At 36.6% G+C, this 24,808-nt stretch overlaps 1 protein-coding gene across 1 annotated transcript; it reads right to left on the bottom strand.

The window, feature by feature from the left end:
* Nucleotides 1-6,067: 6,067 nt before the first annotated feature.
* LOC110124653 (putative olfactory receptor 2W6) lies at nt 6,068-7,362 on the bottom strand. Its single transcript, XM_020873269.2, has one exon. It carries the CDS (start codon nt 6,996-6,998, stop codon nt 6,069-6,071), a length of 930 nt encoding a protein of 309 aa, XP_020728928.1. The 5' UTR covers nt 6,999-7,362; the 3' UTR covers nt 6,068.
* Nucleotides 7,363-24,808: the final 17,446 nt, after the last annotated feature.

The raw sequence follows: 24,808 nt of genomic DNA, 5'->3' as shown, positions 1-24,808 counted from the left end.
TGAACAATAATATTTAATGCAGAAATGTTTTAATGACCAATAATGAAGAAAAATATAGGGTCCTTTGATAAGAAATTTACTAGATAATTAATATATTCACAGAATGGAAAATGTTCATTCATCTGAAACAAGGAATTATAGCACTAACACATGGCTTGGAGATGTTTTCCTGAGGTTTTGCTGATGAGGAAATAAAAAATGCTGAAACAAATACATAACATGGTCTTACTTTTATAAAACAATAATTTAAGACACTGAAATATGATTTTATTATGTATTGTGTGTCTGTATGAGATTACATGAGAAAGTATCTAGTTTTTTAAGAGTAATAAGAATGACTAATTCTTAATATTATTATGTAATTAACATTGGGTTGAATAATCTGGAAAGGGGCAGAGGGTAATATCTAGAGGAAGATGGGGCATGAAGTAAAGCTAGAAAAGAAACAAATTGAGACTTTGTGTAAATTTAAGTTTTTAAAATTAATGACACTGGTTACTTCTCTATACAAGAGTAGGAGTAATGTTAAGGATGGTTAGGGGACAAATTGAACTAGGGTATGAATTGTCTTTATAGTTTTTTTTCTTTTTAACAGACTGCATTTCAGTGAACAAAAACCACAATTTAAGAAGAAAGTAAAGAAAGGACTAAAAAAAATATGATAAAAATAAATACCTATTCTGCAGAATGGACCAATTATATACAAACGGAAATTGTTTCAGAATTCTTTAAATTTAGAAAGTATCAAGTAATGCACACTTATTGAAGATCTTGGAAATAGGGAAGGCTCTATTGAAATTATTATCCAGACACCAATGCTGACTCCTTTGAAAGGATTGTTTCACTAGGTCCTCATAAGCGCCCTGTGAGACAGTCATCCATTATTTCCAAAGATACATAAACATAGAAATAGAGGCTTAGAGAGGTTAAAATAAAATGTGTTAGGAAATTGGTTACATAAGTGGAAGTCCAAGTTCTATTCTTTTATTTTTTTTAACCTTCTGGCACTGCTACCAAAGAGTTTTATGTGCCTCCCTTTTTACTGTAACTGAAAGTGGGATCCAGCTGCTCCAATACTCAAAAAGCCAATAAGGAGGCCAGGTGATGGAAAGGAAAGTTTGTTTTATTTTGGATATTGGCAACCAGCGCGGGGCAAGGAGTGGGCAGACTCCTCTCCAAAGGCCAACTTCCACCACTGACAATCAGTAGGCAAGAACTTCTATAGGCTGAGAAAGGGCCTACTTGCAGAAACAGCACAGCCATCTTGGAATGGGTCATCTGTGGTCTGACCAGCATCATCTTTACTTTTTAAAATACCATTAATCTTCAATTCCAGGGTATGTTTGTTTCCATTTCTTGAGGAATTGTGGCAGCTACTGTCATGGCCATAACATGCAGTGAACTCTCCACCTGGTGGGAGTTTCAGTATCTCTAAGATAGCTCCCAGGATATGGTTCAGAATATTGTCTATAGCACTTAAGAAGGAACTAAAGGTCTTTGACTATGCTTAATGACCAAATCATCACTTGGTCTCCTTTGTTTTCCTTACTTTCTGTGTGTTCTCACTTCTCTGATTAAATTTATTCTTTGGCTGAAGTTTTTCCACAGACAAAAGGCAGGCAGAGAACCCAGTAGACAAAGAGCATAGAGTCCTGCTGCTTTTCATTACCACCAAGAAACATTTTTAAGAGATCAGTTTAATTAGTGTAGCTCTCTTCTTTTGCTTGGAAAGAACCTCTAGAAGAAGCTTATTTGGTATGTTGCTCTTTGACTATCTGACTTTTTATTTTTTATTTTTATTTTGTCATTTATTTTTATTAGTTGGAGGCTAATTACTTTACAATATTGTAGTGGTTTTTGCCATACATTGACATGAATCAGCCATGGATTTACACGTGTTCCCCATCCCAATCCCCCCTCCCGCCTCCCTCCCCATTCCAACCCTCTGGGTCTTCCCAGTGCACCAGCCCTGAGCACTTGTCTCATGCATCCAACCTGGGCTGGTGATCTGTTTCACCCTTGACAGTATACTTGTTTCAATGCTATGGGAAATGTACTGCATATTGGAACAAAAGCCTGCAGTGGTAAGGTAGGCAGGGAATGGAAGTCTGCAGTAGAAAGGTAAGCTTTGCTGTGTTTTCTGTAAGAGAAATGTTGCAAAAGCCTGGAGATAATGGCTTACCTAGGAGGAAATGGGGGTAGAGATACATTCAAACTCTACACTAAAGTTTAAAATAAACTTTTAGGGTCTTCTCTGGTGGTCCAGTGGTTAAAACTCTGTATTTCCAAGGCAGGGGCAAAAGTTTGATCCCTGGTCAGGGAACTGAGATCCCACATGCTACATGACACAGCTAAAAGATGAATAAATAAAATGAAATTTTAGCATTAGAGTCCCAAGAGAGTGGTAGTATTCCAAGAAATAAAAGGGAATGCTGAAGCTTGCTCCAAATAAGGACATTCATCACAGCGATTTCCTTGCCTAAATGCATTTGGCCAAAAGCGAAAGTGAAGTCGCTCAATCGTGTCTGACTCTTTGCGACCCCATGGACTGTAGCCTACCAGGCTCCTCTGTCCATGGGATTTTCCAGACAAGAATACTGGAGTTGGTTGCCATTTCCTTCTCCAAAAGAAACACATATTAGTACACATCTTCTTTATCCATTCATTTGTTGATGAACACTTAGATTGCTTCCATATCTTGGCTATTGGAAATAATGCTGCTATAAACACTGGAATTCATGTATCTTTTCCAGTTAGTGTTTTGATTTTCTTCAGATATTAACATACATATATATATATATATGAATAAAATTCAGCACAAAAAAGAATGAAATTCTGCTATTCACGACAATGTCAACAGACCTATATTATGCTTATGGATTAATCATAAACTTTAAACTTTAACTCCTCAGTACCAATTCAATTGATATCTCAATCTTTTGAGAGATTTTGACATAGTTTTTAAATTTCCCTCCCTACATAAAGGTTTGTCAAATACCTTTAGGGGAAAATTGCGTTGTAGTTTAGGCTCTCAATTCATTTTTGTCACTTTGCTGTACACGAGTGACAAATTTCTGAGTTTTTCTCCCTCTATTCTCTTCTAATGGTCCTTTACCAGCTAAAGGTATCATCTTCTTATTTGCATACAGAATCAGTAACTCAGGGAAAAAGCAACTTCAGCTCACTTTTTCACAGGTTCTTCACTATTGAACATTAATTGAATCAATATTTTTTTATCTTTGTTGTTCCTGTGGCTGCCTGGTATTTTAACACAAATGATTTTCTTTTTTATTATGCCTTTTCTAGTTCTTGAAGACTTCTGAAAGCAATTCCATCTTGCCTGGAAACAGAATTCTTGATGCAGATTTGAGCTAAGTTTGTAGTTAACAGCACAGATTTTCTGATGTAGGTGGTTTCATGGGCAATGTCAGAGGTGGATTTACCATTAAACTGATTGAACTTAATCTTCAGACCTTTCTGTGGGCCCTTTCTAAGACTCTGGAAAGGAAGGATCCTAGCAATGTGTTCACATAAATACATGTGTTAGAAAAACTTGTAAAAATGAAAAACAAACCAAGACAAAAAACATATCCATAATTAGTTAAAACCACTAACTCCAATTACCCCATCATAATTCTCATGTCAACTGGTAATAAAGTAGCTGTAAGAATTTTTGTCAACTGACTAAGAGAAAGTTGTTTTAGAGATATAGTTATGAAGTTCACAGTCATTTTCTACATGTAGGTTAGTAAATGTTAGCCCTTCTGGTATAGGAATGCTCTGATTCTAATGACTTTTAGGAATGCTCTGATTTCTGACTCTGCTAACTTACCCAGGACCATGATATAAGGTAGAGGGCCAGGATGCAGAGATGTCTGATGATGCCAATCACCTGAAGTACGTGGACTGTGGGTAGTTATTACACAACTGTTCAAGTCTTAAAACGGATACATAATCATTGTAAGGATTCCAACTAATGAAGGAATATATTTTCAGGCAATTAAAAGAGAATCCAGAACACAAATGAATACAAACAACTTTTTCAGAAAGTTGGTATTGCTCATGTGAAACTTGCAAGACTGTTTTGCAATGTTCAAATAAAATGAGTCATGTGGTGCGCAACCAGTACAGTTTAATCTCTGGAGGCAGTAACAGCTTAGAACTCAGCCCTACCTGCCATCTTTACTCAACCCTTCACCCTCACCACCCCCAAGCCATGCATAGCCCTCCCTGTACCATCTTTGGAAAGGAATGGCCAACTGAGAAAGTAGAAAATCTTACATTTTTTAAATTAAATTTTTAAATTTTATTTTTATTGGAGGATAATTGCTTACAATATTGTGCTGGTTTCTGCTGTACAGACATCAATCAGCTATAAGTATATATATATCCCTTCCCTCTTGAAAAAATAGCATTTTAAACAAGAAACTAGAAAAAAGAAGTTACTTTTTATGTTTAAAAAATAAACATACTTTTAATTTAAATTTTCTATCAAGTATAATTGTGATATTTAATTTCACACAGAATGGATGTGAATAGCTATGTCTGTGGAATTTGTGCCCTCCGTCTCAAGTTGATAAATATTATTTTCAATAAGCCTCATAATGATGAGGGATAGACTCATATTACAAATTCATTCTTTTGAATAATAATTATTTTTTTGAATAATAATTTTTTTTAATGATCTAATACAATAAAATACTCCAGTGGAAAGAAACTTGAAAAATTTTGAAGTTCTCACCAAAAATAAAATTTTTATTAGCAACTCAGTATTTGGAATGGTGCTAAGAAAGAATAAAAAATAAGCAGCCCTATCATCGAGGAACTCACAGTCTAATAGAAAACATAAGAAACCTAAATATAATAAAATTAGCTAGAAGAATGGTCATTTTATTGTATAAAAATACAATAGTTTAGAAGAAGTGACAGAGCATTTTAAAATCAAAGAGTCCCAGATAATTTTACAAATATTAAAGAATCTGCCTGCAATGCGGGAGACCTGGGTTTGATACCTGGGTTGAGAAGATCCCCTGGAGGAAAGCATGACAGCCCATTCCAGTGTTCTTGCCTGGAGAATTCCATGGACAGAGGAGCCTGGTGGGCTACAGTCCATGGGGTCACAAAGAGTCAGAGAGGATTGCGCCACGGAGCACACACACATCATGTTAGAGTTAACCACTGGAGCACGGGAAGGATTGGACAGGCATTTGCACAGGACAATGTGGGAAGGGGTGATGTCATCATATTAATAATAAGGAAACATTAGGGAGAATGGTGAGAATTCTCACATAGAGTCTATGGCATATCCAGCATGACTGAAAGAATGTACAAATAAAGGATACAGGCTGGGGCTCATTATTAGGTCACCCCTACATGCACCAAACACTCTAACAAAGGCACTGTTAGTGGATAATGGAAAAGATTCAGATATTTATACAACACTTCTGAGTTATCTTCTGGGTGACTCCTATCATTTACATAGGAACTCTAGCCCGTAGTAGTAGTAGTGTTAGTCTGTCAGTTGTGTCTGACTCTTTGCGACCTCTGGGACTGTAGTCCACCAGGTTCCTCTGTCCATGGGATTTCCCAGGCAAGAATACTGGAGCAGGTTGCTATTTCCTACTCTAGGGGATCTTCCCGACCCAGGGATCCAATCAGGTCTCCCACACTGCAGGCAGAATCTTTACCATCTGAGCCACCAGGGAATAGTTTTGCCATTTAAAAAATCAGGATGAAAATAGCTACAAAGTTTTTATTAAGAGGCTTGAAACTATCTACTTAGTTTTATGACTTAGGATATATAGTGGGTTTCCCTGGTGGCTCACATGGTAAAGATACATCCGTATTGTATGTACCTAAGGTTTTGGGTTGATTCACCTTGACTCTGGATACACTGCAGTGTATTTATCCACATTTAAAATACAAACCCAAGAATGTTTGATACATTGGCTAAATTTATTTTAAGCACAAAATAAACAGTAATGTTTGAAAAAAAAATTTCCTAGGACATTATATAGAACTGTACTGAACTGAACCGAGGACATTATAACTTAGCATACCTCTATATTTCATTGTTGCCTCCCCAAAACCTTTTTCAGCGCCCCTTTCACCTCCTTATTCCTTAAGGTGTAGATGAGTGGATTCAACATGGGAGTCACCAGGTTGTAGAAGAGGGTGAGAAACTTGCCTTGGTCTTGGGAAGAGCTGTTTCCTGGCTGCATATACATATAGATGATGCTCCCATAGAACAAGGAGACCACAGTGAGGTGGGAGCTACAGGTATTGAAGGCCTTCCGGCGCCCAGCAGCTGACTTGATCCTCAGCACAGCTGCTGCGATGTGGCCATAGGAGACAAGAATAAGAGTGAGGGGCAGTAGGACAATGAGAATGGCAAAGGTGAAGGCCAGCATTTCCACTGCGCGAGCGTCCACACAAGCCATCTTGATCAGTGCCGGCATTTCACAGAGGAAATGGTTAACTCGTCGCTGACCACATCTGGAGAGAGTCATGGTCAGTGGGGACATGACGATGGCATTGACCAGTCCACTTCCCCAGGCCACAGCCACCAGTCGTAAGCACAGCTGGGGGTGCATAATGACCATATAATGCAAGGGCTTGCAGACTGCAGCATAGCGGTCATATGCCATGACTGCCAGAAGGATGCACTCGACTCCTCCAACAGAAAGGAAAGAGAAAAGCTGGACAACACAGCCCACATAGCTGATGGTCTTATCAGGGCCCCAGAGGTTAACCAGCATCTGGGGGATACAGCTAGTACTGAAGCAGAGATCTAAAAAGGAAAGATTTGCCAGAAAGAAGTACATGGGTGTATGAAGTCGAGAGTCTAATATACACACAAGGATTATGGCTGAATTTCCCAGGACAGCCACTGAATACAGAGTAAAATTTACTATGAAGAGCACCATCTCCAGCTTGGGACGATCAGAGAAGCCCACTAAGATAAAACCGTGCTCTGAGCTGTCATTGGATTTTTCCATTGCCTTCTTTTCATATCATCTGTATAACTGGTAAGAGTGAAATAAAGAATACTTAATTTTTATTTTCTGAAACCATTGAAAATCAGAATTTTTAAGGAACATATAAGACATCAAGTCTCTCAACCCATTCAATATTTGAATAGCTTCTGCCCAACCACATAATTTGTTTATCATTTGTTCAAACACATAGGCAGATTATTTCATTGTTGGAAAATTCAGAATAAGAATCAACAGCTTTTTATCAAGTAGAAAATTTCCCCTTATTCATAAGACAAAGTATTTTAATCTTATTGAACATACATCTTATCTTAATATCTCTTAATATGACCATCATTAAAATATTTTAAATGAGTTACCACACCTAATTTTTCTTTAGGCCAAAGCATTCAGTTTCCTTCAACAGTTCTTACAACAAGGTTATCAGGTTTATTATCACCCTAGTAGATATCTTCCAAATACTCTAAATGTTGACAATGACCTTCTGGAAATCTGACAACTGGGACTAATCTCAGTATCCAAGACATGATTTGAAAATCACAAAAAAACTGCCTACCATGATCTGGACTATTATAATCTTATTAATGTTGTTTAAGTATATATTTACCTCATAGTGTCATCATTTTCACTTAGATTATTATTGTATCTACTAAACATCCCAGTTCTTCCAATGAAATGCTGTCAACTCAGATCTCTATCATTAATTTTTTTGAAAGAAATAGAATTCTGCAATCTAGATTTCTAGGGTCAGAGAGGACATTCTATCCAGTAACAAAATGACAACTTTGGGTATAATCTGTCTTCTCTTAAGCTTTTAGAAACATCAGAACAACATGGTTATCTTACAGAATAAAAGTGCATGGCAATCAGGATGAATGGAGAAAAAAGGAAAGATAGTGAGGTACATAAAGAGTAACTTTAAAAAGTAAATTAAAAAAAAAAAGATTGACTCTAATATGGCTAAGAAGAATAAAGAGAGTTCTGGATTCATAGAAGACAGATTTTTATTTGGAATGAAGACCATTAGGGTAATAATGAAACTAAATATCACAATTATTTTCTTAAACAAGTACAATTGAAAGAAAATTTAGTATATTTAAGTATGAAAGTAACTTCTTTCTTCTGATTTCTTGTTAAAAATGCCAATATTTTCTTCTTGATGATTATGAAGAAAAATAAAATTTTGATTTGTTTAAAAAAATAAAAACTGCTAAAAGTAAAATTTTAAGAGTTCCTAAAATTCCAGAATTGATTAGCTATCTGAAATCTCAAAATCTATGTCTACCATAATTTTTTTTCTACCACAATTTGTAATGCCATTATCTAGTGTTATTGTCATATAAACTATATACCCTCTGTTAGGGAAGTAGGGTAACCTTTTTAAAAAATATTATCTAAAGAGTTCCTGGAAAGACTGTATCCACAGAAGAATAAAATGAGGAATTTAATTATTCTGTGACATCAAACACATGCTTACCTAAGAAAATAGAAATGTTGAATTTTTTTTTTTTTAATTTTTAGTTGGGTGATTTCTGAGGAATTTCCATGAAAAGGAGACAAGTGTGAAAAAAACAGAACACTGGGCACAGAAGAAAACACACCTCGAACTCTTAGTCCTGTTGATTCTTTGACAACTTAGGCATAAGTAACAAGAGTAAAATTATTAAATGAATATTATAAAATATCTAGTTTGCTGTGTGATTTAGGGGATCAAGATAATTAATAATAATATATTCAACTAGTAAGTTTGGAAAAAATAAAGCAAAGTAGTGCAAATCATAGTCACAATTATTTTTATTTTCTAAGAAAAAGCTTATCTTTGGTGAAAACTTATCAACTTCGAAGTTATTATAGCAAATTTATTTTCCACTGCCAAATGCAGTATACCAAAGTGAAAGAAAGAAAATTTTTCTTAATTTTTTCTAGTTATTTAGGCTTACCTGTTTTCAGCTTTCCCAAGTGATCTAGGGAAACCACGTTTTAATATTTTTTTTCCCCTGGTTGGGATTTATTATCTGGGGTTTTGTGAAGATTGTGCAGTTAATATAGGTAGAAAGTAACAATAGGGTGATATGAGACTAATGCAGAAATCATATAGAAGTGGTTACAAAGGTCTTAATTTTGTCAAGAAAGGGGATGACAGTTGAGCTCCAAACTGTCTCCTATGCGTTAGAGTCTAGTTTCTTCCTGAGGATAAGAGTTGTAAAGGCTATATGAATTCCTTTTCTTATAATCTGAGTAAAGTGATGGAGTAACGGTATATCACTACCTCATAGAAAAGGCAAAGTGGAATAAGTGACATATGGCAGTTAAATTATGGAGAAAAGAGGCAATTGAAATAGAAAATAGCATTAGTATTTCTTCTGTCTGCCTGCCATTTGGGCCAAATACCCAGCCTGCTGGAAGCTTTCAGGAGCTATCAGCTAAAGCCCCAGAAGATAAGCAGTGCAGCTGAGGACACTCTTGTAGACCCAGATTGAAAAAACAAAAACAAAAACAAACCAACCAGAGGACTAATTTCTTAGCAACAAAAATGGTGCCTGAAAGCAGGCATAACATACTTTCTTATTGAGATCATGGGGACTGAACACTCCTTTGGGTAATTAGCCGGGCTGCCAAAGGGAATAGAGTTTATTCTTAGGGGAAATCTTGCAGTAACATCAGATGATTGAGAATCAAAACTCTTAGGTTCTTTTCTTGCTTTCTGACTGGGGCCACAGTTGTCCATATCCTCATGATTTGAACCTTTATTTCTGTGGAAAAGTATTCCTGGTATTTGGTGGGGCAAAAAAATCAAGCTTGGCAACATAGTGCAAATATGAACAGCTTTTGGAAATCTTTTTATTCTTAAATTGAAATGAGACTTAGTCTTTTGTCTAAGGAAAGAATTTGAAAGTCTGTTTTTTTTTCTATTTTAATCAGTTTTTTAAAAGATAATACAAAAAAGCATGTTATGTTTCTTTTTGTCACTTGACTTATAACCTTTATTTTTACTTAGATTGGTAAAGTTACTGGAATATAATAAATATAGAATAAATATATGAGATTTGTTTGAATGGTATTCTTTAAATTGTATTCAAAGGAAACATGGAAACCACACTGATTATCTCTTGGAGAAGATAAAATTGTGGCTCCCCCACTCCAAACCTCCAAAATGATAACATCATTTCCACAATCAGTGAAATGAAAGCCTAAACAATTCCACTAAGGGTGGTGCAAAACCTGAGAAAAAGCACTAATCATAGTCACCGATGTGACCCATTAGAGCTTATATATTTTCTCCAACCTGAAGTTATTTAAAACTCATTGATGGTGGTGGCAGTGGTTTAGTCACAGCATGGGTCATAGCTTCATTGAGTTCTGCAAGCCCCTTTGCCATGACCAGACAGTGATACCTGAAGGGGAACCTCTATACTTAAATCAGCTCAGTTCAGTTGCTCAGTCGTGTCTGACTCCCCACAACTCCATGAATCGCAGCACCCCAGGCCTCCCTGTCCATCACCAGCTCCCAGAGTTTACTGAAACTCATGTCCATCGAGTCGGTGATGCCATCCAACCATCTCATCCTCTGTCGTCCCCTTCTCCTCCTGCCCCCAATCCCTCCCAGCATCAGGGTCTTTTCCAATGAGTCAACTCTTCACATGAGGTAGCCAAAGTATTGGAGTTTCAGCTTCAGCATCAGTCCTTCCAATGAACACCCAGGACTGATCTCCTTTAGGATGGACTGGTTGGATCTCTTTGCAGTCCAAGGGACTCTCAAGAGTCTTCTCCAACACCACAGTTCAAAAGCATCAATTCTTCGGCACTCAGCTTTCTTCACAGTCCAACTCTCACATCCATACACGACTACTGGAAAAACCATAGCTTTGACTAGATGGACTTTGTTGGCAAAGTAATGTCTCTGCTTTTTAATATGCTATCTAGGTTGGTCATAACTTTCCTTCCAAGAAGTAAGCGTCTTTTAATTTCATGGCTGCAATCACCATCTGCAGTGATTTTGGAGCCCAAAAAAATAAAGTCTGCCACTGTTTCCACTGTTTCCCCATCTATTTCCCATGAAGTGATGGGACCAGATGCCATGATCTTAGTTTTCTGAATGTTGAGCTTTAAGCCAACTTTTTCACTCTCCTCTTTCACTTTCATCAAGAGGCTTTTTAGTTCCTCTTCACTTTCTGCCATAAGGGTGGTATCATCTGCATATCTGAGGTTATTGATATTTCTCCCAGCAATCTTGATTCCAGCTTGTGCTTCTTCCAGCCCAGTTTTCTCATGATATACTCTGCATATAAGTTAAATAAGCAGAGTGACAATATACAGCCTTGATGCACTCCTTTTCCCATATTTGGAACCAGTCTGTTGTTCCATGTCCAATTCTACTTAAATAACTACAATCAAAACAATAAGATATTATTTTTCTCTGATTATATTGCAAATACCTTTCAGCTTGGTGACATTCAGAGTTTGTGAAGATATAAGAAAATGGCACTCATACATAGTATTTGCTTTAAATATTTGAAGGATGATTTTGCCAAATTACAGGTCTTTGGCTCATTAATTTCACTTCATGGGATTAGCCATTAGGATTACCTTTAGAAGTATACATAAAATTCTATGTAGCAGTTACATTGTAGCTAAAAAAGGAAACAGACTAAATATCCATTGGCTGAATAGTGGTTAAATAAATGTTTACAGAGTTGTAAAGTAACAGAAAAATCACACACACAAAAAACCCTGGTGTGTTTTATTGATATGGTCGACAAAATAAAATATTTAAGTATATTTTAAGTATATTCTGTACTAAATATTTTAAACATATGTAGTAACTATATTGACCATACTAAAATTATATTAAATTTAAATTACATTTAAAACAATATATTTAAATTAATAAAAGTATTAAACTATAATTACATTAAGTATATAAAATAAACTTTTCAAAGTTTCAAAATTTCAGATATAATGCATTCCCATTTCTATGGTTTACATAAATATGCAAAGATAACTAGAGAGTTTGAAGGGAGTGGATTTTCAGTCTTCTAAATTAAAAAAAAGTTAACATAACCATATAAAAATGTAACATATAACCATGAGTATATGTTACCTTAACATTTAAAAGAGTTAAATAAAATTTTGGAAGTGAATAAAAGCAATTTGACTGCAGTTTAATATTTAGGTTAGTCTCTAGAACAATTGTAACCTCCCAAAGAATACAAATGTTTGCATCACATCCATAAAACATAAAAATTATTGCAAACAGTTGCAGACATGTGGTATAGAGCCCATGATTTTGCCTTTTAAGACAGGATCACATTGATCCAGAGCTCTGAAGCTGCCCAGTTTTCTGACCCACATTAATGTAACCACATAATCAAATTCATCACTTCATTATTTCCTCACAATACCCAGGAATTTGGTAGGATTTAAATAATTTTGACTCTTTCACAGATTGACATTTAGATAGAGAAAACATCTGATTTTCAAAGTCAAAGCAGAAAAATGATTTGTAGAACTGAGACCAAAAATCTATTACACTAGAGACTTTCATTTCCCTGTAAATTAAACTTCACTTTGATTCTATAAGCTCAAATGGAACTTGTAAACAAAAAATATTTTTACACAGATGGCTAGGTTTAAAAAAAAAAAAAACACATTAGCTTAATTTCCTTCTTGGTATTTTTCAAGCTAAGAGTGTGAATAAATTTGGGAAAAGGTTAGATGTAATAGTACATTGCTTTCTATGTTTAAATATTTTGCAGTTGTTTATATGAACATAAAATTGATAAATCCAAACCAAGAAGAAATGCAGGCTTTTGTTTGAGTCATTTGCTTTCTTCTTGTCTTCTAAGTGAAAAGAAAATGTAACCTGCCAATTATTTCACTGAACAAATGACTTATTTGTCTTAACAGTTATGTTCTAAAGGAGATCAGAAAGAAAAGATGAAATTATAGATTGAAAAAAGTAAAGAATGTGAAAAGTTTGGATCTATTGAGAAAAGTAATTTCTCTTAGGCCATTTCTATTTTCTTGTAATATTCAAACATGGCTACATTCACTCATGTGTTTCCCTCTGGATGATTATGGAAAATCTGAAGGGATTCTTAAGGTCATGACAAGGTCAATGAGTAATATTTAAAACTAGAGCAAGAGGGAGAGCGATTTTCAACTTCTGCTCTTTACACAAGTTGGAAGGAAAACAAGACCCTAGAGATCTCATTATAATGACAGAATTGAACTACTGATAACCATGATCTTGTTTTCTCTATGTCCACAGGGATTCAACTCTTTGAAGAGTAGAGCTGATTAACATGCTCTCCCCATGCTGCATGCAGTTATTAAAAAGTTTCAAATGAGTTTCATTATCACTCACAAAATGGAGCAGTCTCTAGGGTTTTAGAGGAGAATCAGTCAGTTAAGGACCGATTGCAGTGGAGAGCTAACGTGACTCAGCTCCCATCACTGTTGTGTTCCCTTTGCTTTCCAGGTGCCTCTAAGAGCTACTCAGCAGCCCTGAGGATTTACCCAACAACATCATGCACACCATCAGATCTCAGCTTTCCCAACATAAGTAGAATAATGATCCCTTTGCTTTTAAATGGCATTTTGTTGAGCAGGGATTTAATGGGAGTTTCTAGGAGGCCTATTCTCTGATCAGTGACCATTTGTTCTTTTGAGCTTAATCTTCAGCAGAAATTCCCATAAAAACTCCTAATGCAGAATTACTCCAGGGATTCAGTAAACTTTTATTTATCAAACATGTTTACAGGCATTGTGAAAGACAATTTGTATATGAATAAACATTATGTTATCTGTCTTTGAGGATTTCATAAGGAAAGTAAGGAGGATGATAAAGAAAAGTTACAACATTGTGTCAAAATTACCACCCTATTCAAGACAGAGAAAGAGATGAATATTGTGTTATTGGTTCTATTGTACTTTTTGATTGCACATTAGTTTTCCACTCTACAATATATTTATTTCTCATTAAGCATTGTGTTTACTGTTGTATTCCCAGTGCCTAGCAAAGTTAGTGCTTGGTCGTTACTCAGTAATTGTCAATTATTTCAGTCAATCTATAAGATGATAGTAAATATAACATGCTGAAGACTTGCTGTCTTTTACAATGAACATTTTGGAAAAAAAGGTATAGGTAATTTTTAAAGGAGTAGGCTCTAAGGGCTAAAAGGTACTGGCTTGCTTCACCAATTAGAATAATAAAGAATGCATGGAATAAATCATTACAGTAAAGAATTTACTTCTGATGGGAATGGATGTTAGTTGCCTGTGAGGCTTATGAACAACAGAGTGTCGAAGGATATCAGTGTTGTTTATTGCTGTGAGGTCCTGGACAAACCTACACCTCTAGTCCTAGGTTTTCTCACCAGTGAAATAGGGGTGTTAACGTGGGTTAGTGTAGGAATGAGGCCTTGACCATGTAATCTTCTGTTATGGGCTTGATGACTTGAAGGACCTTTTAACTTTTAGGGTATTGACTAATTCTAGGAAGAGGTATGAAGGATCTATTTGAATCTTGATGGGAGGTGTGCTATGAATTCTGCCAACATCAGTTGGAGATTTTTCCCATAAAGAAGGTGGCAGCCGATTTCATTAGGGACAAATGAACAGTGCTTCCAAAATCAGTTCCAATCCTGTCAGAGACTAAACAAATAAAAGATGTCTAAAATTTATTTAATTCACCTGGTTGATTACTTTGATGACAAGTGTCCATTTCTAGAACTGTTTTCCCCTTTTGAGAGAAAGAAATTTTGGGATGATACTTCTCTTAGAAATCTCAGCCTAATAAATGGATAAGGTGGAGGTAAGAGTCTGTATCTCTCTAAAGGCCTAAGCTAAAGGAAATAAATTCAGAGATAGGAATCTCTTGAGGTTCAGTGGAGATCCCTACTATGTGAAATTTCTCAGTTCTCTCAGTCAGGGGCTGTTTTATTGTAGTGAGGCTGAGCACCCAGAGTGTGGCTCCAGATCAGTTAGGACTAGAAGAGATTCATCCTCAATCAGGAATAATGTTTTTCTAAGCTAATGTTTAAGGGGACTTCCCTGGTGGCTCAGTCAGTAAAGAGTCTGCCTGCAATGCAGGAGACATGAGTTTGATACCTGAATTAGGAAGATCCTGTGGAGAAGGAAATGGCAACCCACTCCAGTATTCTTGCTTGGGAAATCCCATGGACAGAGGAGCCTGGTGGGCTACAATCCATGGGGTCACAAGAGTTGGACATGACTTCATGACTAAAGGATTGGGAAGAGCATCTAAAGTTCTTTGGAACACTGTCTTTGAGAATTGGGAGGACTTTGGAAAGGTGGGTAGAGGTCTAAAGTTTGCAACGGTATTGAATAGCAGAAACTAGGAGGATTTAGTTTCACCTAGGAGGCTTCATTTACTATAATTAAAAATTTTGGTCATCTTTCTTGTAGTTGACTCATCTAGAGTATGAAAAAGCTGGTTTGCCAGATTAACTAAATCTGGATTGGACACAGTTTCTTATTCTATCCTGGTCCCCTTTTGACAAGACAGGAGAGTCCCAGTTCATCTATTAATAAACATAGAGTTAAGAGCTACCTGAGCAGAATGAACATCTGAAGGAATATCAGAATCTTCAATAAAATCAATACGAAGTCCACTGTAATATTCACAACCAGGTTCATCAGATTTTTGTGTGCAAGCCTGCTCCCATCAACAAAGTTGAAAAAGCCAATCGTTTGATGAAGCTGCCTAGCATTTGCCCAAGCCTGAGTATATAAATTAGTGGACTGATCTCCCAGTTGTAATTCTAGAAACCTTTTGGAATTTTCCCAATTGGTGAGTTGTCATTCAATGCTGGGGCTAGCCTTCACTGCATATACACTAGCTGATACTAAGTTAGAGAACTCAGATTGATAGATTTGAATGACTGCATTAAATTCCTCAGCAAATTTGTGAGAATATTTGGTTTCTTTAGGAAAATCCTTGACTTCAGCTCAAAGTTGAGCTTTAGTTCTGAAAATATAGGAAACTGTTTAGCTTCTGGATCCTCAGAAGGCTTACGTTTAAAGGGAAAGGTTCTGATAATTCAGAGGAAAAGGGAGTGGGGAGAGTTTCAGAAAAAGGGGAAGTTTTGGTGAGAAAATTATTGTGGGGGACTTGAGGATATAGTGAAGGCACAGTTATCATAGAAGGGAAGGAAGAAGCAAGGGGAGCCTGAGACAAAGAAGCCAAGCAAGAAGAGCCTGAGCCTGCCTGAGCCATTTTATTTTTCCTTAATCATTTCTTTGCATTTGTTAATTTTAAAATCCTATTTTGCAAAGAGGCAATTTTAGACTACAGATATGAGGGAAGCCTTGAAATATCAGTTAAAATAACTATTCTATTCAGTTCTGGAAATTTACTGTGCTATCATAGGCCAATTCAGTTTTGAGGAAACTAAGTTTAGGGATTTCAAAATGAGATCCCCCCATAATGACCATTGATATTCCAAATTGCCTTTGGTCATGTCTGTCCATTTAGTTACAAATGTGCAGAAGGAAAGACCACAGTTAGGTCAGAGTGCCTGTTCCGTTCTGTTCAGTTCAGTCACTCAGTCGTATCTGACTGTGACCCCATGGACTGAGGCATGCCAGGCTTTCCTGTCTATTACCAACTCCCAGAGCTTCCTCAAACTCAAGTCCATCGAGTCAGTGATGCCATCCAAACATCTCATCCTCTGACTCCCTTATCCTCCCACCTTCAATCTTTCTCAGCATCAGGGCCTTTTCCAATGTGTCAGTTCTTTGAATAAGGTGGCCAAAGTACTGGAGTTTCAGCTTCAGCATCAGTCCTTCCAATGAATATTTCAGGACTGATTTCCCTTTTGGATTGACTGGTTGGATCTCCTTGCAGTCCAAAGGACTCTCAAGAGTCTTCTCCAATACCACATTTCAAAAGCATCAATTCTTTGGCACTCAGCTTCCTTTATAATCCAACTCTCATATCCATGCATGACTACTGGAAAAACCATAGCTTTGACTAGACAGACCTTTGTCAGCAAAGCAATGTCTCTGCTTTTTAATATGCTGCCCAGATTTGTCATAGCTTTCTTCCAAAGAGCAGGTGTCTTTTAATTTCACGGCTGTAGTCACCATCTGCAGTGATTTTGGAGCCCAAGAAAAGAAAGTTTCTCACTGTTTCCATTGTCTCCCCATCTATTTCCATGAAGTGATCGGACCGGATGCCATGATATTAATTTTTTTAATGTTGAGTTTTAAGCCAGCTTTTAAGAATCCGTCTTCAGTGTGGGAGACCTGGGTTCGATCCCTGGGTTGGGAAGATCTGCCCGAGAAGGGAAAGGCTACCCACTCCAGTATTCTGGCCTGGAGAATTTAATGGACTGTATAGTCCCCGGGTCGCAGAGTTGGACACGACTGAGTGATTTTCACTTCACTTCATTTTCATTTTCCTCTTTCATTTTCATCAAGAAGCTCTTCAGTTATTCTTCGCTTTCTACCCTAAGGGTAGTGTCATCTGCAGATCTGAGGTTATTGATATATCTCCCAGCAATCTTGAATCTAGCTTGTGCTTCATTCAGCCCGACATTTTGCATAATATACTCTGCATAGAAGTTAAATAAGCAGGGTAAGAATATACAGCCTTGACATACTTTTTGCCCAATTTGGAACCAATCTGTTGTTCCATGTCCAGTTCTAACTGTTGCTTCTTGACCTGCATACAGATTTCTCAGGAGGCAGGTAAGGTGATCTGGTATTCCCATCTCTTGAAGAATTTTCCACAGTTTGTTGTGATCTACACAGTCAAAGGCTTTGGCATAGTCAATAAAGCAGAAGTAGATGTTTTTCTGGAACTCTTTTGCTTTGTTCAATGATCCAACAGATGTTGGCAATTTGATTTCTGGTTTTTCTGCCTTTTCTAAATCCAGCTTGAACATCTGGAAGTTCTCAGTTCACATACTGTTGAAGCCTGACTTGGAGAATTTTGAGCATTACTTTGCTAGCATGTGAGATGAGTGCAATTGTGTGGTAGTTTGAACATTCTTGGCATTGCCTTTCATTGGGATTGGAATGAAAACTGAACTTTTCCAGTCCTGTGGCCTCTGCTGAGTTTTCCAAATTTGCTGGCATATTGAATGCAGCACTTTCACAGGATCATCTTTCAGGATTTGAAATAACTCAACTGGAATTCCATCACCTCCACTAGCTTTGTTCATTGTGATGCTTCCTAAGCCTACTTGACTTCGCATTCCAGGATGTCTGGCTCTAGGTGAGTGATCACACCATCATGGTTATCTGGGTCATGAAGATCTTTTTTGTACAGTTCTGTGTATTCTTGCCACCTCTTCTTAATATCTTCTGCTTCTGTTAGGTCCATACTGTTTCTGTCCTTTATGTGTGCATATCTTTGCATGAAATAATCCCTTGGTATCTCTGATTTTCTTGAAGAGATCTCTAGTCTTTCCCATTCTATTGTTTTCTTCAATTTCTTTGCACTGATCCCTGAGGAAGGCTTTCTTATCTCTCACTGCTATTCTTTGGAACTCTGCATTCAGATGGGTATATCTTTCCTTTTCTTCTTTGCCTTTAGCTTCTCTTCTTTTCTCAGCTATTTGTAAGACCTCCTCAGACAACCATTTTGCCTTTTTTGCATTTCTTTTTCTTGGGGATGGTCTTGATCACTGCCTCCTGTACAATGTCATGAACCTCCATCCATAGTTCTTCAGGCACTCTATCAGATCTAATCCCTTGAATCTATTTGTCACTTCCACTGTATAATCATAAGGGATTTGATTTAGGTCATACCTAAATGGTCTAGTGGTTTTCCCTACTTTCTTCAATTTAAGTCTGAATTTGACAATAAAGTAGTTCATGATCTGAGCCACAGTCATCTCCCAGTCTTGTTTTTCCTAACTCCAGAGAGCTTCTCCATCTTTGGCTGCAAAGAATATAATCAGTCTGATTTTGGTGTCAACCATCTGGTGATGTCCATGTGTAGAGTTGTCTCTGTGTTGTTGAGTGCCTGTAGGGGGTGTACTTTCAAGAAACTTAACTGGGATCTCATTTCCTCTAGAGTGGAGAATAATTTTCAAATAACTTTAACAGCTTACAACACAAATGACTCAATTCAAAGAGCTTGCAAGCCAATCCCAGCCAGAATTAAGAATGCAGCTGAGTTCCAAAGGAACCATGGGTAAGGCTTTTTTTTCCCCCCAAAGGATAAGTGGGGGACTTCCCTGGAAGTCCAGTGGTTAAGATTCTGATCTCACAGGGTGAGTGGTCAAAAAAAAAAAAAGAATAGGTGGAAGGTTGAAAGACCCAGCACCATTTCAGAGAAACAACCCCTATTCCTGAAGGAATGTTTTGAAAGCTAACTGGCTTCAGGAGAAGCAGCCCCTGTCCTTGAAGGATTAGCCTGAAGGCTAGCGAGTGTCAGTGAAGAGGTCTGATCCCAAAATCAGGCCAAAGTGCCGAAAGAGTACGTGCATGAGGAACAGGATCTTAACCAAAAAGACAAAATCTTTAAATAGATCCCAAATAAAGCCTGAAGAGCTTCAAACAAGAGAGACAAAGGAAAAACCAAAGAAAGAAAAAAAGAAAAGAAAGGCCAGTTTCAAATCCAGAATACATAACTTCAAAATCTGGGGTCCCTGAAAAAAGCAGGGAGTGACAATGATCTTAACTGTGCGTACCTCATCTGTTTGTCCACCAATCCTGGAGCCTTCAGAATCTTTCCTGGTCCCTGTCTGGGTCAACAAGATATTGCCCTGAAGCAAATGGACTGCTAGATCTTTCTCCAACAAAGATGGATTTACTTGAAATCAGCAGAGAATTGCAGCTCAGGGTCTGCTATCCTACCAACCACGTTCAAGTCCCTATACAGCAAGGGAAAGCGAATACTCTAGAAAGGAAAGGAAATTAGGAAGGCGGTGGATAAAAAGAATTCATGCCTTTCACTAGCTGAGTCTGCCAGTAAAGAGGAGTCTTTCTTCTACTGGGCTTTGCTAACAATGCAAAGTGTGGGAAGGTGTGATAGCTCCCCCTTCTGATGTCCAAATTCTATTTAATGGATGTTTCCATTTACTAACTTTTTACTTAACAGAGCCAATCCTTTAAGTTGTTCTATATACTCCATTCTGCCTCATCTATTCAAGGGTGTTAACTCCATATTTATCCATATTTTATCCATATTTTATCCATATCCATATTTATCCATAAATTTATCCATATTTCTATTATGTCATCAAATTCTCTTATTTCATCCTTCCCAGGAGGAAACAAATATACCAGTAATTCTAACATCTTAAACAAACAAACAAAACAAAACAAATACCTTCAACCTTTCCTGACCTCACTTCCCCCACCAGGTGCATTTCTAGTAATCACTCCCCTTCACAGAAAAACTTCTCAGAAATAAATTCTTTTGGACTTCCCTGACAGTTGGGTGGTTAAGACTCCCTTCCATTGCAGGTGCCATTATTTTATTCCTGGTTAAGGAAGATCACACATGCCATGCAGTACAGCCAAAAATAAATAAAATTGTTAGTACTTTATAAAGGAAATAAAGTAATTCTATTTCTTCTATTCTTTTTTAACCTATTCTGGAATTTGACTCCACCACTATACAAAAACAGCTTTTGTTAGTGTCAGAAATTGCCTCCAATTTGCCAAATACAATGGCGAATTTCAAGCTTGATCTTATCTCTCCTAGGAAAGCATTTGACCCAACTTGTTACTTTTTCTTCCTTATTACACTTTCTTCACTTGACTATTTCCATCAATAAATACTAAGTGTATGTTGAAGGAGGAGGGAGCAAGAAGAAGATGTCTTTTATTGTTCCTCTCTAGACCAAGAGGATCCATGTAGAGAGATTGCTGCCGGGTTGGTTACATGGAGTTCCTAGACTCTTAGCTAACTGCTGGGAATGACATAAATTTTGGAGATGTCTCTGTTTTGGAGGCATTGAGCATATCTTTGCATGTGTGCAGAAAGAAAAATAGTATTTGATAACTCTAAGAGCAGACTACAGTCCTTTGATAGAAACCACACAAATCAAGTCTAACTCTTCCACATGACATTTTCCCATATGTTTAAATATATCTGCCATTTCTGTTTCTTATTTTGTTCCTCTGATCCTCAGTGGAAATGGTTATCATGCATATAATTTTGTTACAAAAACTCCTTAGACAGAATTATAAGGATGTTATTGTTTAGTCACTAAGTCACGTCCAACTCTCTACCACCCCGTGAACTGTAGGCCACCCGGCTCCTCTGTCCATGGGATTGCCTACTCATGAATACTGGAGTGGGCTGCCATTTCCTTCTCTAGGGGATCTTCCTGACTCAGGGATCAAACCTGGGTCTCCTGCATTGCAGGCAGATTCTTCGCCACTGAGCCACCAGGGAAGCCTTATTATAAGGATGGATATACTTAGGATAGGGGGCTTCCCTGGTGTCTCACAGGTAAGGAATTTGCCTCTAATACAGGAGACCCAGGAGATACCGGTTCCGTCGATGGGTGGGAAAGATCCCCTGAAGAAGGAAATGGCAACCCACTCCAGCATTCTTGCCTGAAAAGTCTCATGGACAGAGGAGCCTGGCGGGCTACAGTCCATGGAGTCAAAAGAGTCGGACATGACTGAGCATGTACACATATTTGTTAAAGGATTGAACTGAATTCATTTATTTATGCTTGATACAATGAATACATGTCTTCAATTGTATTCTAAGGGAAATCACTTCCAAAACTATAATTTCTACTATCCTGTAGAATGTTTTAATAACATGCAGTAAAAGCTTTTGTATCAACGTTCAATCTCATCCTGTAGATTTAACATTCTTGATTACTCTTATAATTAGATTCATATTTAAATTTAAATATATGTCTCCTATATCATTTGGAATTTCTTTACCATTGTGTCATCTATGAATCTAATAAGGCTGCCTTCTTTGCCTTCATCTCAGGTTATTGATAACTGTATATTAACAAAATTAATATTTATATCCTTTTACAATAAGCTTCTCTTCTTGAGGAATGTTGTTCTATTAATCAACTTAAATTAGACATGAACAAGTAGAACTCCACTATTTTTCCTAATGTTATAGAAGTATATCATGAAAAACATTCTCAAATTTTAGACTGCAGGTAAGATTATATTTATATTCAAAACATTTCTCTACTATATCAATCTGACATCTCTATAAAAATATATGTAGGTGAGCACATAGAGAAATTAGAACCTTTGTACACTGCTAATGGGATGTAAAATGGTGCAGTCACTATGGAAAACAGTAAGGCAGTTATTCAAAAAATTAAAGACAAAATTTCCACATGATCCAGCAGGCAGTTCTTCAAATTTTAAAAGTAGAATTTCCATATGATCCAGTAATTCCACTTCTGGGAGTGTACTCAAACTGAACTGAAAGTGGGGTCTCAAACAGATATTTGTATACCCCTGTTCATGGCAGTATTATTCACAATAGCCAAAAGGTGAAAGCAAACAAGTGTCCTTTGAAAGATGAATGACCAAACAAAATGTGGTATATTCATATAATTAAATGATATTCATTTTTTTAAAGGAAGGGAATCCTTACATGCTACAAGATAGATGGATCTTGAAGACATTATGCTAAGTGAAATGTCAGTCACAAAAATACACAAATACTTTATAATTCCACTTTTCTTAGGCACCTAGAGTAATCAAAATCATAGAGACAAAAAGTAGAATGGAGGTTGCTGGGAGGTTGGGTGAGGGGAAAATGGGTATTTATTGTTTAATAGGCACAGAGGTTTAGGTTAGAAAGACAAAAAATATTCTGGAGATGGATGGTGGTGGAGGTTGCACAGAAGTATGATTGTATTTAATGCCCCTGAACTGTACAATCAAATATGGTTAAACTCACAAATATTATGTTATATATTCACCACTACAATTGAAAGAAAGCAACATTCAGAATGTGCTGTTTTGCTTAGTTGCTCAGTCCTGTCTAACTCTTTGCAACCCCATGGACTGCAGCCCTCCAGGCTCCTCTATCCATGGGGATTCTCCAGGCAAGAATACTGGAATGGGTTGCCATGCCCTCTGCCAGGGAACTTCTAAACCCAGAGATTGAACTCAGCTTTTCTGCATTGCAGGCAAAAAAAAATTACTTGGATTAGGAAAGTAAAGTTCTCAGAATTGCAAATAAATAAATAAACAAAATTAGCTTACGTTTACAATTAGTAAAATTAGACCTTATTCTAAATGAATATATTTGTTATATTTTTAATATCACAAAGTATCTAAAAATAACTTAGTTATAGAATTTGCCTGTAAATCATTTTCTACCACTATAAAATCAAACCAAACATATGAAATTGCTGAATCAATTAATCCTTCATTAAGAAAAATTAAAAGCTATTTGAATTTTATTTTTCTTCTATATTCTCAGAACTCATCAAATTTCACCGACTTTGGTGCTGAAATGCACATTTGCTTCTAGATATTTGATAAATTATTTATTTGGACCTTTAGCAGTGAATTTATCTTCAATGAGGAAAGTACTATATTATGTTTACATTATAATCTATTAGCATTTTGCTTCCATTTACTCATTTAGTGATACTTATTTCTCATAAGAAGGATAATGGAAATTAGAACTTGACATATCTGATTTATTTCTCATATCAGCATTATTCTGTGGCAAAAGTTCATGATATTACTGCGATGTTTTAAGGAGAAACATAATAAATGTACGTTTCAATTATTGTATTTTCTAAATGTGTTATGTATTATAGAAGAAAACAAGGAAGAAAAAGACATAGAAGCACAATTAAATATCTATAATGTGAACAAATCACTCAATAATCGAAAGAACCAACTGATACATAAGCACATGTAACCCTCAACACTGTGATGACTCCTAAAGGTGGCATGGTAAAATGTACAGTGTGGTAATCCAATAGTTATGGTATAGACTATGTTCTCTCAAGAAGACTAAAATGCAATGAAGCTATTGTTCAAGAAACATGTGGATGAAACAAAAAATCATTGGAAATCATTAAAGATGTGCTATTTTAAACTCTAGGCTATGTTCTGGAGTTTATGAGAATGGTGAAAATATTAATAAATGGGGAGAATATGAAAAATATTTCAAGGAAGTGAAAATTAATGAATGCCTAGGATTTGATCTATGAAGGAAATAAAAAAGAATGTTTCTAAAGAGGAGGAAAACATGAGGGTAGAGAATGGAAGAACTTCCCTGGTGGCTCAGATGGTGAAGAATCTGCCTGCATTGTGGGAGACCTGGGTTCAATCCCTGGGTTGGGAAGATCCCCTGGAGGAGGGCATGGCAACCCACGCCAGTATTCTTGCCTGGAGAATCCCCCATGGGCAGAGGAGCTTGGCAGACTACAGTCCATGGGGTCACAAAGAGTCAGACATGACTGAGTGACTAAGCACAGAGAATGGAAAATCTGAGTTTAATTCTAGAATAAAAATCATTGTGGCTTATAATATTATCTTGACGTAAGTGTGGTATTGAAATTTTTAAACTGGGGTTGTTAATTTCATATCCAAATTTAAAGTTGTTATATTTCAGGGTTTTGGTACATTTCCTCTAATTGTATGAGAAAAAAAAGTGTGTGTGTGTGTGTGTGTGTGTGTGTGTGCATATGATATTACCAGAGGAATGATTGCTGGCTTTTGTCATATTCTTAGAAAGGTCTAAGTTATGCCAACTTATACAAACATAAAAATAAAGTTGAAAATATTGAGGTTATACAGTTTCTGGTGAACTGGAAGACTAATTCTGGATACTTGTTCAATAAATAGGTTTAGGCAATAAAAGGCTAATG

Source organism: Odocoileus virginianus, unplaced genomic scaffold, assembly GCF_023699985.2.
Source record: "Odocoileus virginianus isolate 20LAN1187 ecotype Illinois unplaced genomic scaffold, Ovbor_1.2 Unplaced_Scaffold_29, whole genome shotgun sequence".
In the NCBI taxonomy this organism is placed as follows: Eukaryota; Metazoa; Chordata; class Mammalia; order Artiodactyla; family Cervidae; genus Odocoileus; species Odocoileus virginianus.
The sequence above is the reverse complement of the archived record's forward strand: the minus strand, read 5'-3'. Positions and strand labels throughout refer to the sequence as shown.